Here is an 18,568-nt window from a genome sequence, read left to right as displayed (position 1 = left end):
TCTCTGCAGAAGGAGGAAGCTGTGATCTGAGATCAACCAAAAACTCACTCACAATAGCTGGGGTTGGGTGTACCGAAGGGTTAAGGGGATCTCGATAGAGCACCAGCAGCACTTACTATATGCTAATGAAGGATCAGATCAAAATAAAATTACCGTATTTTCTTTAAACATCCATGACAAACACTGCTGTTTATCTCCTAATATTCATTCTTCCCTATTTGTTTTACCAAAAGAAAAACAAACATGGTAACTTGTTCAATAATTAGCTGTCAGGAATAAAAACTACATTTCTCAGATTCCCTTCTGACCAGGTATGGTTGTATAATTAGTTTTTTTTTTTTTTTTTTTTTTTTTTGACAGGCAGAGACAATGAGAGAAAGATAGAGAGAAAGGTCTTCCTTCTGCTGGTTCACCCCCCAAATGGCCACTAAGGCCAAGCTACGCCAATCCAAAGCCAGGAGCCAGGTGCTTCCTCCTGGTCTCCCATGCGGGTGCAGGGCCCAAGCACTTGGGTCATCCTCCACTGCCTTCCTGGGCCAGAGCAGAGAGCTGGACTGGAAGAGGAGAAACCGGGACAGAACCGGCGCCCCAACCAGGACTAGAACCTGGGGTGCCGGCGCCACAGATGGAGGATTAGCCTAGTGAGCCACGGCGCCGGCCCTAATTAGGTTCTGATATCACATGAAAGCAAACACATCACCTGGACACTTCCAGGAATCTTCCTTAAGAGAAAGCCGGTATCACTTGGCCTCTTTGCCTTTTCTGCCATCCTGCTGATTTTAATGCATATGTGATGACTGGAGCAGGAACACTCATCTAGGACTGTGTGGCATCCTAGGGAATAAAGGCCGGTGGAGCCCCTGTCCCTGGAAGGGGCCCTGGTTTTTGAAGTTATTGTGAACCATAAACTACTGCACCTTCTACATGAACCAAACTACCATTAATTAACTTTTGCAGGGTAAAACTTATGCACAGAGTAATGTAGCCCTAACAAATTCCACACTCAAGCCAGACTGAAAATGAATTTAATAAGAAAAAAGGTAGTTTATGGTTGTTTCATCAATTAAGGTAGTTTATGGTTGTTTCATCAATTTTTTTTTTCATTTCCATTTTTCTTTTTCTAGTTTGCCAGGGAAAGTATTTTAGACTGAGTTTTCTGGGTGGGACAGAAGCAACTTTCTCCCTTGCTACCCACTAGATAGGGATTTGTTTTGAATGTGTTTTCATCTCTTCCTGGGCCATTTGTATTTGTTTGTTTGTAAATATCATTTGCTCATATTCTATGGGGCTGTTTTTATATTTTTTCAGTAATCTGGAGATGCTCCTTGTTTATTTGAAAAATTAAACATGTGAATAGGAACAAAGGCTAATGTAACACCCCCCAATTGCCCACATGTCATGTTTGGATGAAACCCTGGCATTGCAGATAAAGATGTCCTCACTAGGTTCACCTTAGCAATCTCAGAGATAGATAACCTCTCTTGTGTTTTTATACTTTTGCTGCAATGTATACTATTCTTTTGGTTATATTTATTTTAATGTGCATTAATGATGTCACATTCTTTTGTAGCTCATTGCACCTTTTGCGTCTGAAATTTATCCCTAGTCATTCATTTTAATTGTTATATATTACATTATATGATTATTCCACATTTGATTCCCCCCTTGGTGGATAGTACTCCCCCATTTTACTATTACAAACAACATACCTCACACATCCTGATATGCAAGAGTTTCCTTAGAAGTAGAATTTCTAGGTTATAGGAGTATGTGTGTATCTTCTGTTTTAGTAGGTATTACTAAGTTTCTGCCAATTGATACTCCCACTAGATGTGTATGAGAGTTCCCATTTTTCCATATCCTGGCAACACTATGTAATCAAAAGCTTTAAATTTCTTTTCCAAATTAATGGATTTGGTAGTAACCCATTGTTTTATTTTTCTTCTGCCACATTACTAATGAGTTTGAGCACGTTTACATAATTTTTATTGCATGTCTTCATCTGTGAATTGCCCATTTTAAATCTTTGTACATTTTTATATTGAGATATTTTCACTTATTGTTTTATAAAAGTTCTTTTTTTATTTATTTTATTTGAAAGTCAGAGTTACACAGAGAGAGGAGAAGCAGAGAGAGAGAAAGAGAGAGATCTTCCATTTGATGATTCACTCTCCGATTGGTCGCAACGGCCGCAGCTGCGCTGATCCGAAGCCTGGAGCTTCTTCCAGGTCTCCCACATGGGTGCAGGTCTTCTGCTGCTTTCCCAGGCCATAGCAGAGAGCTGGATTGGAAGTAGAGCAGCTGGGTCTCAAACTGGCACCCACATGGGATGTCAGCGCTTCAGGCCAAGGCGTTTACCCACTGCGCCACAGCACCGGCCCCTATAGAAGTCCTTTGACATATTCTGTCAGTAATATTCACTGCAAGTATCTTTTCCTTTTTTTCCTAGTGTGTAGCTTGCTTTCTTAAAAAAAAATTTATTTTGATATAATTCACATACCATAAATTAGTCATTTAAAGTATGAAGTTCAGTGGGTTTTAGATATGTCCAGAGCTGTGCAAGCATCATACAATCTAATTTTAGAGCATGATTATCAATCCCCAACAAAACTCCATACTTATTAGTAGTCATTCCCTGTTCTCTCTCTCCCTCAAGTCTCTAGCAGCTACTCATCTATGTTCTGTCTCTACAGATTTGCTGATTTTGGATCTTGCATATAAATGCAGCCACACACTACATAGTCTTTTCAGCCGGTTTCTTTCCCTTAGCATAATGCTTTCAAGTTTCATCCATGTTACAGCCTGGATAGTTAACTTGGTTGTGCTGACTGTTGTTGCACAGATGTTCTGAATTTTGATTTGGTCAAATATATCAGTCCTTTATTTAGATATATGATTTTTTAAAGATATCATGTAACTTCAAGTTTTTGCTTTTCTTTCTTTAAAAAAAAATGAGAGGCAGAGAGACAGAAGACAAGACAGAGAAACAGACAGAGAATCCTCATCTGCTGGTTCACTCCTGTACCCAGAGCCGGGAACCCAATCCAGATCTCCCACGAGAACTGCAAGACTCCAATGACTGAGCCATCACTGCTGCCTCCCCAGGTCTATGCTAGCAGAAAGTTGGAGTTAGGAGCTGGAGCTGGGTATTAAACCCAAGTTCTCTGGTGTGGGACACGGGCATCTTAAAAAAAAAATTATTTGGGGCCAGCATTGTGGCATAGAGGGTAAAGCCACCACCTGCAACCTTGGCATCCCATATGGGTGCTGGCTCTAGACCAAGCTGCTCCACTCCACTTCCTATCCAACTCCCTGCCAATGTACCTGGGAAAGCAGCAGAAGATGACCCAAGTTGTTGGGCCCCTGCACCCACATGGGAGACCCGGATGACATTCCAGGCTCCTGGCTTTGGCCTGGCCCAGCCCTGGCTGTTGCAGCCACTTGGGGAGTGAACCAGCAGATGGGAGATCTCAGTCTCTCTCTGTCTCTCCCTCTCTCTGTAACTCTGCCTTGCAAATTAATTAATTAATTAGTTAAAAAGAGAGAGAGAGAGAGAAATTTCTTCCATCACTGGCTCACTCCTCAACTCCTCAAATGCTTGGGCCAGGCCAAAGCCAGGAGCCAGGAGCCAGGAAGTCCACCTGAGTCTTTCATTTGGGTGACAGGGGCCCAAACACCTGGGCCATCTTCTGCTGCTTCCCCAGGCACATTAGCAGGGAGCTGGATCCAAAGCAGAGCAGCTGTGACATGAACCAGCTCTCTGTTGTGAGAGACCAGCATTGCAAGTGGCAACTTAACCTGCTGCTCCACAATGCCAGCCCCAGGACATGGGCATCTTTAACCATCAGGCTGAAAGCTCACCCCATAGTTTTTGCTTTTCATATTTAACTTATCTGCAGTTATTCTGTATACAAGTCAAATCACTATTTAGTGATTAACACACCAATTTCCTGACTGATTTGTAATGCCCCATTTATTTCACAACAGGGGTCTGTTTACCTCTACCTGTTCCATTATGATAATTTTATGGTAAATCTTAGTTACTAATAGCTTTATAACAAATTCTGCTATTTGCTAGGGCATGTAACTTTGTTAGTAATGACCTTAAGTACCTTTTTTTGTACTTTTTTTTAAAAAAGATTTATTTACTTGAAAGGCAGAATTACAGAGAGGCAGAAGCAGAAAGAGAGGTCTTCCATCTGATGGTTCATGTTCCAAATGGTCGCAACGGCTGGAGCTGCATGGATCCAAAGCCAGGAGCTTCTTCTGGGTCTCCCAAGGACTTGGGCCATCTTCTACTGCTTTCCTAGGCCACAGAAGAGAGCTGGATTAGAGGTGGAGCAGTCACGACTCGAACCAGCGCCCATATGGGATGCTGGCACTGCAGATGGCAGCTTTACCTGCTACGCCACAGTGCTGGCCCCAAGAATCATATTATGTCTCCCTAACAACATTCTGTTAGGATTCTGTTGGAAATTGTATTTAATTCTTTGAGTAATTTGGGAAAAGTGATATTTTAATAAACATTTTAATGAGCATAGTATATCTTATTTCTTACTCTTTCTGTGTTAGTTTATAGTCACTCCTCCTGCTGCTCAAAAGCAGACGTAAGATATGATTTTGAGGGCAAGAACCGTGCTTGGGACGCAATCCCGGGAAAAGCCACCAGGAGGGTGCAAGTAGGCACCTGGAGCTTAATCGTGCTGGGAAAGAGCAGCTTGGAACACGTGCCTCAGAGTTGTCCCACCTGAGGAGTGAGGAGCTGGGATATTCACCCAACTCCTCTCTGTCACTGATTGAAGATGCCCATCAACCATTAATTCTGCAGCCCTTCTAGCCTGCTGACTGTGGAAGACGAGCCAGCATGCAAGAAAGTGAAGTGCTAAGGAGCACCAACAATATTTGCTAAACTACCAAAAGGTGTTCTGAAAATTCCAAATATCGGGGCCAGCGCTGTACCATTGAAAGCTAAGCCTCTGCCTGCAGCGCCAGCATCCCATATGGTTGCTAGTTCAAGTCCTGGCTGCTCTACTTCCCATCTAGGTTTCTATTAATGGCCTGGGAAAGCAGTGGAAGATGGCTCAAGGGCTTGGGCCCCTGCACCCATATGGGAGAACCCGAAGAAACTCCTGGCTCCTGGCTTCAGATCGGCCCAGCTCCTGCCATTGCGGCCATTTGGGGAGTGAAACTGGGGATGAAAGGTCTCTCTATAACTCTATCTCTCAAATAAATAAATAAAATCTTAAAAACAAAACAAAAAAACCACATTGCTTAGGATACCTGCATCCCATATTAGAATGCCTTGGGTAAGGGCCGGCACTGTGGCATAGTGAGTAAAGCTGCCACCTTCAGTGCCGGCATCCCATATAGGCACAGGTTCAAGTCCCAGCAGCTCCACTTCCAATCCAGCTCTCTGTTATGGCCTGGGAAAGCAGTAGAATATGGTCCAAGTCCTTGGGCCCCTGCAACCATGTGGGAGACCTGGCAAAAGCTGCTGGCTTTGGATTGACCCAGCTCTGGCCATTGTGGCCATCCGGGGAGTAAAGCAGTGGATGGAAGACCACTTTCTCTGCCTCTGCCTCTCTGTAACTCTGCCTTTCAAATAAATAAATAAATCTCTAAAAAAAAAAAAAAGAAATCTCAGAAGAGAGATCAATACTGAATATGGAAATGAGATCAACAGATAGTTAAAAGTGTTCTTTAAAAAAGAAAGAAAGAAAGCAAGCAAGCAAGCAAGCAAGCCAGCCTGGTTTGGGTATTGGCTTCACTGTCAGTTGCAGGTTCCCATTTATGAACACCCTGGGAGGTAGCAGATGATGGCCCCAGTTCTTGAGTCCCTGCCATCCACATCAGAGACTGATTGAGTTCTGGCTCCTGACTTTGGCCTGGCCCAGCCTTGGCTGTGGTGGGTATTTGGGGAATGAATCAGTGGATGGGAGCTCTCTGCCTCTCAAATAAAGTAAATAAATTTTAAGAGTACAAATCACTGGCATGGCCTGGTTCCCACACACAGCTGTCAGCTCATTTCCGAGTTCTGATCTGAGCCATGCAGAACCACTGTCCATCTGCTCTCTCAGAAGCAAACCCTTGCTCTTTTGCGTTTGTTGTTTTCTCCATTGCTAATGCCATTCTCAGAAAGCCCCTTCTAAAAGGCAGAGTATTTAGGAACATGGGGGTCAGAGAAAGATCTGGAATCCAAAGCTCAGTTCTAGCATAGCCAGCTTTTGCTTTGCTTAGCAGGAAATTCAAAGGACGATATGTAGAGTGGGGGTGTGAAGTGGGGCAGGCTTGAGCATTTTTGAGAGAAGATGATGGAATGTTGGGCTGGGAAGGGAGTTCAGGGAGGACTGAGGGGATTTGCTGAGTTGTGATGCCTCTATTGTGGAAATTTCAATGAAATTTGATTTCTCAAAGGAAAAAAAATCTCCTTTGAGGCTTATTTGGGCAGGTCACTTAACCTTGAGCCTCAGTTTTCTCATTTGTATAATGGATCTATTCTCTTTCTTACTTTATGGAATTGCTGTCAAGCTGCCTTAGCTATTGATCGCTGCATGACAAATTATCCTCAAACCTAGTGACTTGAAACACCATAAACATTACATGTTCCAAAAAATTTTATTTGTATATTTATTTTTTTAAGTTTTTTTTTTTGAAAGTCAGAGTTACACAGAGAGAGAAGGAAAGGCAGAAAGAGAGAGAGAGAGAGGTCTTCCATCCGTTGGTTCACTCTCCAATTGGCTGCAACGGCCGGAGCTGCACTGATCTGAAGCCAGGAGCCTCTTCCAGGTCTCCAGTGTGGGTGCAGGGGCCCAAGGACTTGGAACCATCTTCCACCACTTTCTCAGGCCACGGTAGAGAGCTGGATCGGAAGTGGAGCAGCCGGGACCCGAACAAGCATCCATATGGGACACCAGCACTGCAGGCGGTGGCCTTACCCACTACGCCACAGCGCCGGCCCCTTTATTTGTATTTATTTGAAAGACAGACAGACAGAGGTCTTCCAAATGCCTGTAACAACTGAGGCTGTGTCAGGCCTAAACCAGGAGCCTGGAACTCATTCTGGGTCTCCACGAGGGTGTCAGGGATCCAGGTTCTTGAACCATCATCTGCTGCCTCCCAGGGTGTGCACTTGCAGGAAGCTAGAATGGAGAGCAGCTCAGGGGCTGGGACCTAAAGTAGGCACTCCAGTATGGAATGTGGGTGTCCCAAGCAGAGACTTAGCTGCTACATCAAATACCTGCCCTTACCATTTTATTTAACAGTTTTTGGTTTTTGGAATTTGTTTATTAAATTCCTTGCAGATATAACCATTGTTAGGAAACTGGCGCAGTTGTAGCCAGCTTTTCCTGCTTCCCTGCCCGCCCTCATGCAAAGTTTTAAAAGGGGCTGTTTCTGAACACGTGCTCTCTTAGCTCTCCTCTCCTGCTCTCTGCTCTCCTCTCCTCCTCTCTTCTCTGCTCTATCTTCTTTCCTCACTAGCTCCTCTCCTCTGGCTCTCTTATACTTTTTTTTTTTTCCCTTCGCCGTCCCTTCACTCCGCTCTGTTGGGTATTCCCCAATAAACCCTTTCTCTTACTCCGGTGTTTGATGTGTTTTGCGACGGCTAACATTAATATATAACAATCATTGTGCCTTTTCATTATAACATAACTTCAACAATGGTCACATAACCTACTTCATCCTTTTATCCATTTAACACTCATTAACTAGAAAACATGCTCAACACTATTATGGGTCAGTAAACTGAACATATTCCAGGTACTTCAATATGGGCTATTCCAGGATAAAGTTAACAACCTTTAGAATTGCTCTTCAAATTTGATTTGTTGAGACAAATACTATCTTCAGGATTATGTTGCATCTCTTGATTGATAAACTTAAAAAATGCTGTCCACTGCAAAAAAAAAAGCAGCAGCATTTTACTATATATATATATATTTATTTGAAATGCAAAATCATACACACACACACACACACAGAGAGAGAGAGAGAGAGAGAAAGAGAGAGAGAGAGAATCTTCCATCTTTTGGTTCACTGCCCAAATGTCCACAACGACTGGGGCTGGGCCAGACCAAAGCCAGGAGCCTGGAATTCTATCCAAGTCTCCCATGTGGGTAGCTGGGGTCCAAGCACTTGGGCAATCCTCTTCTACTTTCTTGAATGCATTAGTCAGGAGCTGGATCAGAAGCAGAGCAGCCAGGACTGAAACCAGTGCTCTGATATGGAATGCTGTAATTATAAGCAGTGGCTTACAATTAACAACACCAGCCCCTATTTTTATTCCTTTCTTCTTCAGTATTAAACACAATGCTTTTACTTGATTCAATGCTAGAAGAGTACTTAGCAATATCCATGTAAAAGAATAAAATTTTAAGGGGATGAAACCCATTTCAAAAGGTAGTCATGACAAATGCTGTAACAATTATGCACTTCAAGTCAGAATTTCCTTTCTTGTTCCTAAGTCAGGTCCCTTTCAAGAACAGTCTTGACATGAAAGGAATAAATTTCTCTTCATCAGTTAGTTCCTCAGTGCACTCAACAGTTAAGCAATGGAGTGCCTGAATAATACTCTGCTCTTTTTTCTGTTGGCATGCTCCTCTTACCAAAAAGATATTATAAGCTATGAACAAGAAATAAGTATGTTTCCCTTACTGGGTTATTTCAAAAGTCATTAAGAATTTTGGGAGCCTTTTCTTAATATCGAAAGTAGCCGGCGCCGCAACTCACTAGGCTAATCCTCCGCCTTGCGGCGCCGGCACACCAGGTTCTAGTCCCAGTCGGGGCGCCGGATTCTGTCCCGGTTGCCCCTCTTCCAGGCCAGCTCTCTGCTGTGGCCAGGGAAGTGCAGTGGAGGATGGCCCAGGTGCTTGGGCCCTGCACCCCATGGGAGACCAGGAGAAGCACCTGGCTCCTGCCATCGGATCAGCGCGGTACGCCGGCCGCAGCGCGCCGGCCGCGGTGGCCATTGGAGGGTGAACCAACAGCAAAGGAAGACCTTTCTCTTTGTCTCTCTCACTGTCCATTCTGACTGTCAAAAAAAAAAAAAAAAATCGAAAGTATTATTTCAGTGCTTCAAATAAACTGAGGATGCACTCAGCTCCCTATATTAACGATAGTTAATGGGTTTTGAATGGGAAAGAATTGAAGAATGCCAACGAAATCACAAAAATCTCTTAACTGTTCAGTTTGAATCATTTAAATGCTGATGTAAGAGAACAACTTCATGACAATTGCTTCAGTGTCAATAGAAAGGAAACCAGATGCTGTTTGAGCAGCAGAATGTGAACAGGACAGTCAACATCTTTCATGGACTCATTCAAGCTTTATCTCAACTTTAAATAAACATTGTGCAAACAGCTACCACAATTTTATTTGTATTCCCTCCAACTAAAGCAGTATGATTTTTCTCAGTAACTCCCAACTCAATAGGAAAATCTGCAAAAATTTGCTCTTGTTCCTGAAATCTCATCTGGAAGGAATTTTACTCAAAACAATGTACAAGCAAGGCTTTTTCACAAGAAACTATCTCACAAGAAAGGGGTAATTTTCTGGCATTGTGATTAGTTGCATCTATGGCTATGTTACTAAAAGGCAAGGCATTTAGAGCTTTTAATAATCCCTGAAACAACAAATGGAGTCTGGGGAGGGCATTGTGGTACAATTGGCTCAGCCGCTGTTTAAGATGCCTGCACCCCTATCGGCTGCTGGTTTGAGTCCCGGCTACTCTGCTTCCCATCCAGCTTCCTTCTAAGGCACCCAGGAAAGGCAGCCGATGATGGCCCAAGTACCTGCGTCCCTGCCACCCACATGGGAGAGCTGTATGCAGTTCCCGGCTCCTGGCTTTGGCATGGCCCAGACCTGGCTGTTGTGGGCATTTGGGGAATAAACCAGCAGATGGAAGATGTCTCTATCTCTATTTCCCTCTTTGTCTTTCCTGCTTTGTCTTTCAAGTAAGATGAAAATAAATAAACATAAAAAATAAATAAAGTTATTATGTTTTTAATATTGAAGTTGATTTTTTCCTGGCATTTCAAAAATTTGCTTTCAATTTTGGAATCAGAAAATATTCTAAATGATGATGATGATAATACACAGTATGAGAGATCATTATAACTTCTGCTGCAATTATTTTTATCCTCTTCATTTGAATTTCTCTCAATGGAAAATTATTTTATCACTTCCTTTAGTACAAGTTGAAAAGAATCACACATTTTATGCTTTGCTGTTAGTCTATAGTTTATATTTGGCTTTTCATCATTTTCAGTACTGAATGAACACTTGCATACTATGCAAATGAGCTTTTCCTCATTAATATGTAAATGTGCACAGTTGGGAAGATTCATCATGACATTCACACTTGCATTTTGGCGTTTGGGGACAAAACATACACAAATTAAAAATGGGTAACACAGGGGCCAGCACTGTGGTGCAGCATGTTAATCGAAGTTTGTGATGTCCTGCATCACCTATGGGAATGCACTTCAAGTCTCAACTGCTCCATTTCTCTTCCAGCTCCTTAAAGGCCCAGGAAAAACAATGGAAGATAGCCCAAGTGCTTGGACTCCTGTTACCCATGTGAGAGACCTGGAAGAAGCTCCTGGCTCCTGGCTTCAGTTTGGCACAGTTCTGGCCATGGCAATCTCTGGAGAGTGAACCAGCAGATGTAAGATTCCTCTCTCTTTATCTTTCTGTCTCTTCCCCCTCTCTCTAACTCTGATTTCAAACAAATAAATAAATATTTAAAAAATAGAATAATAGGGGCTGGCACTGTGGTGTAGCGGGTTAAGCTGCCTCCTGAGTGCTGGCATCCCATATGGGCACTGGTTGGAGACCTGGCTGCTCCACTTCCAATCCAGCTCTCTGCTATGGGCTGGGAAAGCAATACAAGGTGGCCCAAGTGCTCGGACCCCTGCACCGCGTGGGAGACCTAGAAGAAGCTCCTGGCTCCTGGCTCCTGGCTTCAAATCAGCCCAGCTATGACTGTTGCAGCCAACTGGGGAGTGAACCAGCGGATGGAAGACCTCTCTTTCTCTGCCTCTCCTTCTCTCTGTGTGTGTGTGTAACTCTGCCTTTCAAATAAATAAATAAATCTTTAAAAAATAAATAGAATAATAAAAAGATGAATGATCTAATTAAAAATTGGTAAAAGATCTGAACAGACATTTTCCAAAGAAGATATACAAATAACTAATAGGCACATGAAAATATGCTCAACATATTAGTGATCAGAAAAAAGTATAAATTAAAACCATAGTGAGATACCACTTCATTCACAATGGGATAACTAAAATCAAAGGTGTTAAGGAGGATATTGTTTGTGGGAATGTAAATGGAACAGCCATTCTGGAAAATTGTGTGGCAGTTCCTCAAAAGGTTCAATGTAGAATTACCACATGATGGGGCCGGTGCTGTGGCATAGCGGGTAAAGCCACTGCCTGTGGTGCCAGCATCCCATGTTGGCTTTGATTAGAGTCATAGCTGCTCCACTTCTGATCCAGCTTCCTGCTAATGACCCAAGTGCTTGGGCCCCTGTACCCACATCAGAGACCGTAAGGAAGCACCTGGTTCCTGGCTCCTTGCTTTGGCTTGGCCCAGCCCCAGCCATTGCAGCCATTTGGGGTGTGAACCAGCAGACTGAAGATCTCTTTCTCTTTGTCTGTCTCTCCCTCTCTGTAGCACTGCCTTTCAAATAAATAAATCTTTTAAAAAATAATTACCACATGATCCAGAAATCCACTCTTAAGTACATACTCAAGAGAACCAAACACTTATGTCCACAAATGTTTATAACAACATTAATGGGGAAAAAATTGGAAACTCAAATATTCATTAATTGGTAAATGGATAAGACAAGGTAAATGGAATATTATTGAACAACTAAAAGGAACAAAATTCCAACACATGCTACAACATGGATGAATTTTTAAAAAAATTTATCTGAAAGGCAGAGTTCTAGAGAGAGAGAGGGAGTGACAGAGAGAGTTCTTCTATCTGCTGGTTTACTCTTCAAATGCCTGCAACAAGGCAGGCATGGGGAACTCAGTCCAGGTCTCCCATGTGTGTGGCAGGGACCGAGGTACTTGAGTCATCACCTGCTGCCTCCCAGAGTGTGCATTTGCAGGAAGCTAGTATGGAATCAGAGTTGGACATGAGCTCAGGCACTCCCATACTGAATGTGGGCATAACTGCTTAACCACTCTTAACTTCTGTGCCAAACATCAGGCCCTATTGTCAGTTTTTTAGAACAACTCAAGGGGTATACACCCAGAGTTGTGCAATCACTACCACCATCAACTTTAGAATATTTTATCACCCCAACAAAAAACCCTGCAACTATTAGCAGTCATTTCCCATTTCTCCTCCACCTCCCCAGCCCTAGGCAACCACTATCTTTCTATGAATTTGCTTACTTTGAAAATTTCCTTTAATTAAAATCATATAGTATGTGGTCTTTTTGATTGACTCTTCTATTTAGCATGTTTATAAGATTCATCCGGGGGCTGACACTGTGGTGTAGTGGGTTAAGCCACCGCCTGTGACACTAACATCCCATATGGGCCCTGGTTCGAGTCCTAGCTGCTTCACTTCTGATCCAGCTCCCTGCTAACCGCCTGGAAAAGCAGCTGAGGATGCCCCAAGTCCTGGGGCCCCTGCACCCATGTGGGAGACGAGAAAGATGCTCCTGGGCCTTGGCTTCAGTCTCTGCCTCTGTCTTTCAAACAAACAAAATAGCTAATTGCAGTCCTAGCAAAGGTTATAGTCAAAAAAAAAAATTTCATGGCTGCATCATTTGGTTCCATTAGAAGTCCAAACCCATACCTAACCATTAATAGAGTGAATTAAAAAAAATATTTATTTATTTAAAAGTCAGAGTTATACAGAGGAGAGGCAGAGAGAGAGAGAGAGAGAGAGGGCTTCCATCCGATGGTTCACTCCCCAATTGGCTGCAACGGCAGGAGCTGCGCCGATCCAAAGCCAGGAGCTAGGAGCCAGGAGCTTCTTCCGGGTCTCCCACGCGGTTGCAAGGGCACAAGGACTTGGGCCATCTTCCACTGCTTTCCCAGGCCATAGCAGAGAGCTGGATCGGAAGTGGAGCAGCCGGGTCTCAAACCGGCGGCCACATGGGATGCCAGCACTGCAGGCCAGGGCTTTAACCCGCTGCGTCACAGCGCCGGCCCCTAACAGAGTGAATCTTGAGTTTAAAACTTCAGATTTGCAGAAAACAAACACCCCCCAATTGAATTAAATATCCGATGCAAAATAAAAATTTCTCATCTGTTTGGAACAAAGAGTTGAAGGGAGAGCCTCGGTGAACAAAGCTAGAGCGGCTCTTATTGAAGGCTTCGGAAAGCCGGGCCCTCAGGGATGGGTGGTCTTTAAGAAGGCGGGGTGTGCAGCGATGGGTGGGCTCTCGGCTGTGTTCGTGGACCACGAAGGACCCCCTGACTCTCGGAGGTCTGGCTGCGGGTGTGAGGCTTTTGCTGATCGGCTATTGTCTGGAGCTCACAGCTTCAAGGATTGGCTGGCTCTCGGAAGCGTGGGGCCGTCGTTGATTTACCAACTTCCAGAAGCGCCGTTAGCGAGTGAAGCCGCTCTTGACTGGTTGATTTCCACGAGCATAAACCCCTGGAGTGAGGCTGTCGCTGATTGGCTGACTTGCAGAGCGTGTGGCGAAGCAACCTCTAAATAATGGTGGGTTTTTGTTCACGACTTGGGACTTGAGCCAAAAGTCGTTCTTTTCTTGAACATGAAAAACAAGAATTTTTAATTCCCACTGGCTCCTTTTGGTTTTTCCCTCAGCTAAATTCTCGGAGACCCCCTAGGCATGATCAGGTTTTTATTTATGGAGGTAGCGTCAATTCCTGTGGCGGCAAAAAGGCGCAAACTAATTATTGAAAATTCACTATAAAAAGATGGAGAGGACATTTCGGGCATCCTAACAAATCAATGCATGACGCAGGGCCAAATTATTACACACACCTTGTAGGTACAAGACGCCTGGCCACCCCGTCAGCGAAGCGTTTCCCCATCCTACACACGAAAAGGCCGGAGCTCGATGAGATTAACTGTCTACGGGCCCGCATTCGGAAACGCGAGAGCCAGGACCTTCCCGGTGCCGGCGAGGGGTCCCCCGGGATCCAGTGAGCCTCTCACGGCTGTGGCCTGGGCACAGATGGGTGCGCAGCGCTACCCGGAGGCCCGCTAGGAACCACCTGGATGTTTCAAAGGTGGGTGCGCCCCTGATACGCTGCAGGTGAGGAAACAGCGGCAAGACACCCGCCTGGAGCCCCGGGAAAGGCGCCAGGCACCCGGACTGGAGCGCCCCGGATCCCGGCTTTCGCTGGAGCCTGGAGCCCGGAGCCCGAGGGGCGGGGGCGGAGTGGGCGGGGCTGCCGCGAGGCCCCGCCCCGGGCGCATCCGTGTGCGCGGCCGGGGGGGAGTCGCGCTGTGCCTCCCTCCTTGATGCGGGCCCTGAGGAGAGGGCAAAGCGACGCGGCGGCAACCCCCGCCCTGGCCGCCCGTGCCCCCACCTCCGGGCCCGAGAGCCTGGGAGCTTAAGGAGGGCGCTGCCGCTGTCCGGGCGCAGCCCCACCTCCCCGAGGCGGCCCGACGCCCCTGTCGGCGCTCCTTGCGCTCGTCCGCCCCGCCCCCGCTCCGACGTGCCCCCGCGTGCCCGGCCCCTCCCACCCGGCACGCCCCTCCGCCCCGCCCGGCCGTAGCGGGCCTGAGCGACCCTCGCAACGGCGCCGTCCTCCTCCGCCGCCCGCCGCCATGGACGTGTACCCCCCGCGCCGGCTGGAGCTGCCCCGCGCGCGGTCCTCCGGCGGTTCCGGCCGCGGGTCGCCCTCCGTCAGGTACGCGGGGCCGAGGCCAGAGAGGGGCCCCAGGCTGGGGATGCGGGCTGTCGGGGTCCGGCGACGCCTCCCGCCGCAGGGCGTGGCCCGACATGGCTTCCTCGCCGACGGTGGTTTGCTAAACGGCTCGGTGAGGAACGTTTTCCCAGGAACGGCGCCCTCTCAGTGGCTCCTCTGCGGACAGCACCATAGCGGCTGCCTGCGAGACCCCTATTATGACATCCCCATCCCCGCAGTACACTTCTCCCAGGAAAGAGCCCCCTAGAGAGATCTCCACTGGGGCATCCCGTTGGATAACTCCTCTGCTTTCCTCGTGGCATGAATCCCCCGGAAACGGCTATCTCTAGAGACCCCCACACAATAGCTCGCCTGTATAAAACCCCAAATGTCCAAAGCTCCGCCCTACTGGTGGTCTCTCGGGCCTTTGCCCTGCCCTAAGACACCGACACCTCCATGCACACCCCGCTGACAGCACCTCCCCTGTGGTGCGTTTCCCCACCTCGAAGCGCACCCCTTCCTCACTCACTCCACAATGGGGAGCTCGGTTTAGGGGAGCAACACGAAACAGTGAACTGGATCGATGAGGAAGAGGGGTCCAAGAACCCCCGAAAGCGGCGACGCCAGGCCCCCGAGGCTGGAGGCGGCGCCCTTGGTGCTTTGATGTGAGGTGGGTATGTAGGGGAGGGTTCCCCAACATACCTGGAAGATCCATTTCCAATTTCCGCTCTCTGCGCCTTTGGGACTGACCTTGGTAGTCTGGGCATTGTCTGTCCCCGCTGGGTGGCGGAGGGGTTGCAGCCTCTAGAGACCTTTGAGAGCCTGGGAGAGGGCTAGCAATGAGCTTTAGTACTGCTAAGCTGTCATTAAGGCGGGAGAGGGTTTTGTTTTGTTAGCTTGCGTTTAAAATATCCTAGCCACTTAGCAAAGCAAATACGGTATTGTTCCCCGGAAAGGAAACTGTCAACTCATGTATGAGAATGGCTTTTCCTGTATCCTTGTTAGGATGCCTAACGCATTATGTTTTAACTTTTCGTTTGCCAATCTGTTTTTTGGGATCGGTTGTTTGTTTTATCTAGACCAGATTCATGGAGAACAAGAACTAATTCTTAAAACCCTGTCCCAATTTTACTTCTTGGCATTCCTTCCCATACCCTAGCAACTCAATACAAGTTTGTTGAATGAATAAAGGATGGGAGAGATGGGGTTAGATACTAATGAAACACTGCATTTAGGAATCCTATTAGGTTCTAATTTAGTGAGTGGCTTTGTTTGAACTCCTCAGCGTTTAGTTAAATTCCTTGTGGGCTCGACAATTACGAGTGGTGAGCTGGTCTCCAAACTGACCCAACATTTCTGCCAAACTGTTTCACTGCTAGAAAGTATTTGAACTTTGTACAGAAGTTGCACTGGATGCTTTAGAACCTGGAGCAGCCACCCATTAAATCTCGCTGTAGATTTAGGATTTATCTCAGATCATCTTGAGTTTGGGATTTTTTTTTTTAAGATTTGTTTATTTAATTGAAAGAGTGATAGAAGAGAGGAGAGAGAGGGATCTTCCATCTGCTGGTTCACTCCCCAAATGGCTGCAATGGCTGAAGCTGGGCCAGGCTGAACCTGGGAGTATGGAACTCCCATCTGGGTCTCCCACATGGCTGGCGGGGGCCCGAGCACTTGGGCTGCCTTCTGCTACTTTCCCAGGCACATTAGCAGGGAGCTGGGTCAGAAGTGGAGAAGTGAACACAGAGAGGCACTCACATGAGATACTGGTTTTGCAGCTGGCAGCTTAACCTGCTGTGCCACAACGCCAGCCCTTAGCTTAGGGATCTTGATTTGAGTCTTTTTGAAACTTTTGGGCGGAAAAATCAGCTTTACTGTAAAATCCATCTCTAAGATAACTGTTGCTTTCCTTGTTTCTAGTAGCATGGCAGCGTGCTTATTGTTTAGTTTTTATTTATTTTCATTTACTTGAAAGAGTGATGGGAGTGGGTGTAGGGAGGGAGGGAGAAAGTTATCTTCCAGATGCTGGTTCACTCCCCCGCATGCCTGCAACAGCCAGGGCTGGGCCAGACTGAAGCCAGGTGCCTGGAAGTCCATCCGGTCTCCTGTGTGGGTGGCAGGGACCCAAATACTTGGGCCATCCTTTGTTGCCTCCCAGGATGCATTTCAGGAAGCTGGGTTGGAAGCAGAGCGGTTGAGCCTGGAGTTGGCACTCTGATACAGGATGCTGATGTCCCAAACGGTGGCTCAACCCAATGTGCCCATGTCTGCCCCTTATTTTTTAAAGATAATGTTTTGGGGCTAGTGCTGTGGTTCAGTGTGTCAAGCCTCGGCCCGCAACACTAGTATCCCATATGGGTGCCGTTCAAGTCCCACTGCTCCACTTTCAATCCAGCTCCTTGCTAATGCGCCCGGGAAAGCAGTGGAAGATGGCCCGATGCTGTGGGCCCGTGCTGCCCACATGAAGGACCTGGAAGAAGCTCCTGGCTCCTGGCTTCGGCCTGGCCCAGCCCAGTCATTGGGGCCATTTGGCGAGTGAACCAGTCTCTCCTCTCTCTCTAACTCTGCCTTTCAAATAAGTAAATCTTTTTTTTTTTTTTAATGATAATGTTTTTGTGTTGGAAATAAGTATCAGATGACTTTATTAGTCATGCCCAAACTCTGAATCTTCCGTCGAATGGTTTAATGAAAATCATTAGACAAGACAAGAGGAGTAGTGCAAAGAAAGCCCAGGCCTGGCTGTTCTATACCTGTGTTAAAAGGAATTTGGTAAAGGTTTCCCCTTGTGTCCTCCACCACACGAGTGGACATACTCTCCTTCCCTGTTCAAGCCTTTCCCTCGCTGACAGTGACGCTGAGAGTTTCCAGCAGGTTCAGGCCTAGCTCTTTCCTGTCACCGTATTTGGCCGCTTTGCTGCTCTGACTCCTGAGTGATGAAAGAGGCAGGCCTAACTGGTGAAGTTACATTCCTAAAGACCCGTAGATAGTACTTTGCAAGTCTGTGGTTCTCCTAGCAAGGAAGTTCATTTTCACAGGTGGAGAATGCAGATCAGAGTTAACATACTGTTGCTTGGAATGAGAGGCGCTTTTTTTTTTTTTTAAAGATTTAGTTATTTGTGGATGCAGCTGGAAACCATTAGAAAAGTAAAATGAGCCAGTCCCAAAAAGACAAATGCCATATGTTTTCCCTGATCTGTGGTAACTAATAGAATACAAAAAAATGTAATATAAGCAAAATTGACATTTTAAGACTTGATTATTATCTACAGCCCTTGTCTCTCCTGTCGAGATACAGTGTTTTTTTCTTATTATTATTTGTTGAGTTCTTAGCGGAGGGTTAATCTTATGATTAAAAAATAATCTAAAAGTATGTCATTGTGAAAATTAAAGAATAAGAAAGGAAGGAGGGGGCCGGCGCTATGGTGCAGCCGGTTAAAGCCCTGGCCTGCAGTGCTGACATCCCATATGGGCACCGGTTCTAGTCCTGGATGCTCCCCTTCCCATCCAGCTCTCTGCTAATGCTGCTGGGAAAGCAGCAGAGGATGGCCCAAGTTCTTGGACCCTTGCACCCACGTGGGAGACCCTGGAGAAGTTCTGGCTCCTGGCTTTAGATCGGCTTAGCTCTAACCGTTTCAGCCATCTGGGGAGTGAAACATCAGGTGGAAGAGCTTTCTCTCTTTCTCTGTCTCTACCTCTCTCTGTAACTCTTTCAAATA

The 18,568-nt window shown here is 46.2% G+C and overlaps 1 protein-coding gene and 1 long non-coding RNA gene across 6 annotated transcripts in view; one reads left to right on the top strand and one right to left on the bottom strand.

The window, feature by feature from the left end:
* Window positions 1-1,969: 1,969 nt before the first annotated feature.
* On the bottom strand, window positions 1,970-15,767 carry LOC138844325 (uncharacterized). Of its 3 annotated transcripts, XR_011379969.2 has the most exons (4): window positions 15,555-15,732; window positions 13,559-13,740; window positions 4,150-4,306; window positions 1,970-2,281 (listed from the first exon to the last, which is right to left on the bottom strand). It is a non-coding gene; the product is annotated as an uncharacterized LOC138844325 (long non-coding RNA). The 3 variants fall into 3 exon arrangements; XR_016216654.1 differs by lacking the exon at window positions 13,559-13,740 and having other exon boundaries at window positions 15,555-15,767; XR_016216655.1 differs by lacking the exon at window positions 13,559-13,740 and having other exon boundaries at window positions 4,167-4,306; window positions 15,555-15,686.
* DNAAF9 (dynein axonemal assembly factor 9) overlaps window positions 14,686-18,568 on the top strand; it is a 126,406-nt gene continuing 122,523 nt past the window's right edge. The window contains exon 1 of one of the 3 annotated variants that reach the window (XR_016216653.1): window positions 14,686-14,855. Coding sequence is in view for 2 of the 3 variants with exons in the window: in XM_070052018.2 (XP_069908119.2) it covers window positions 14,773-14,855 (83 nt within the window). In the remaining variant the exon portion in view is untranslated. The remainder of the gene's footprint in view (window positions 14,856-18,568) is intronic. The other 2 variants (XM_070052018.2, XM_089308180.1) reach the window with 2 other exon arrangements.

The sequence above is a fragment of the Oryctolagus cuniculus genome, chromosome 11 (assembly GCF_051225735.1).
Source record: "Oryctolagus cuniculus isolate XC-2025 breed Fujian yellow rabbit chromosome 11, ASM5122573v1, whole genome shotgun sequence".
Classification (NCBI taxonomy): Eukaryota; Metazoa; Chordata; class Mammalia; order Lagomorpha; family Leporidae; genus Oryctolagus; species Oryctolagus cuniculus.
This window is presented reverse-complemented; position numbering and strand designations above follow the sequence as displayed.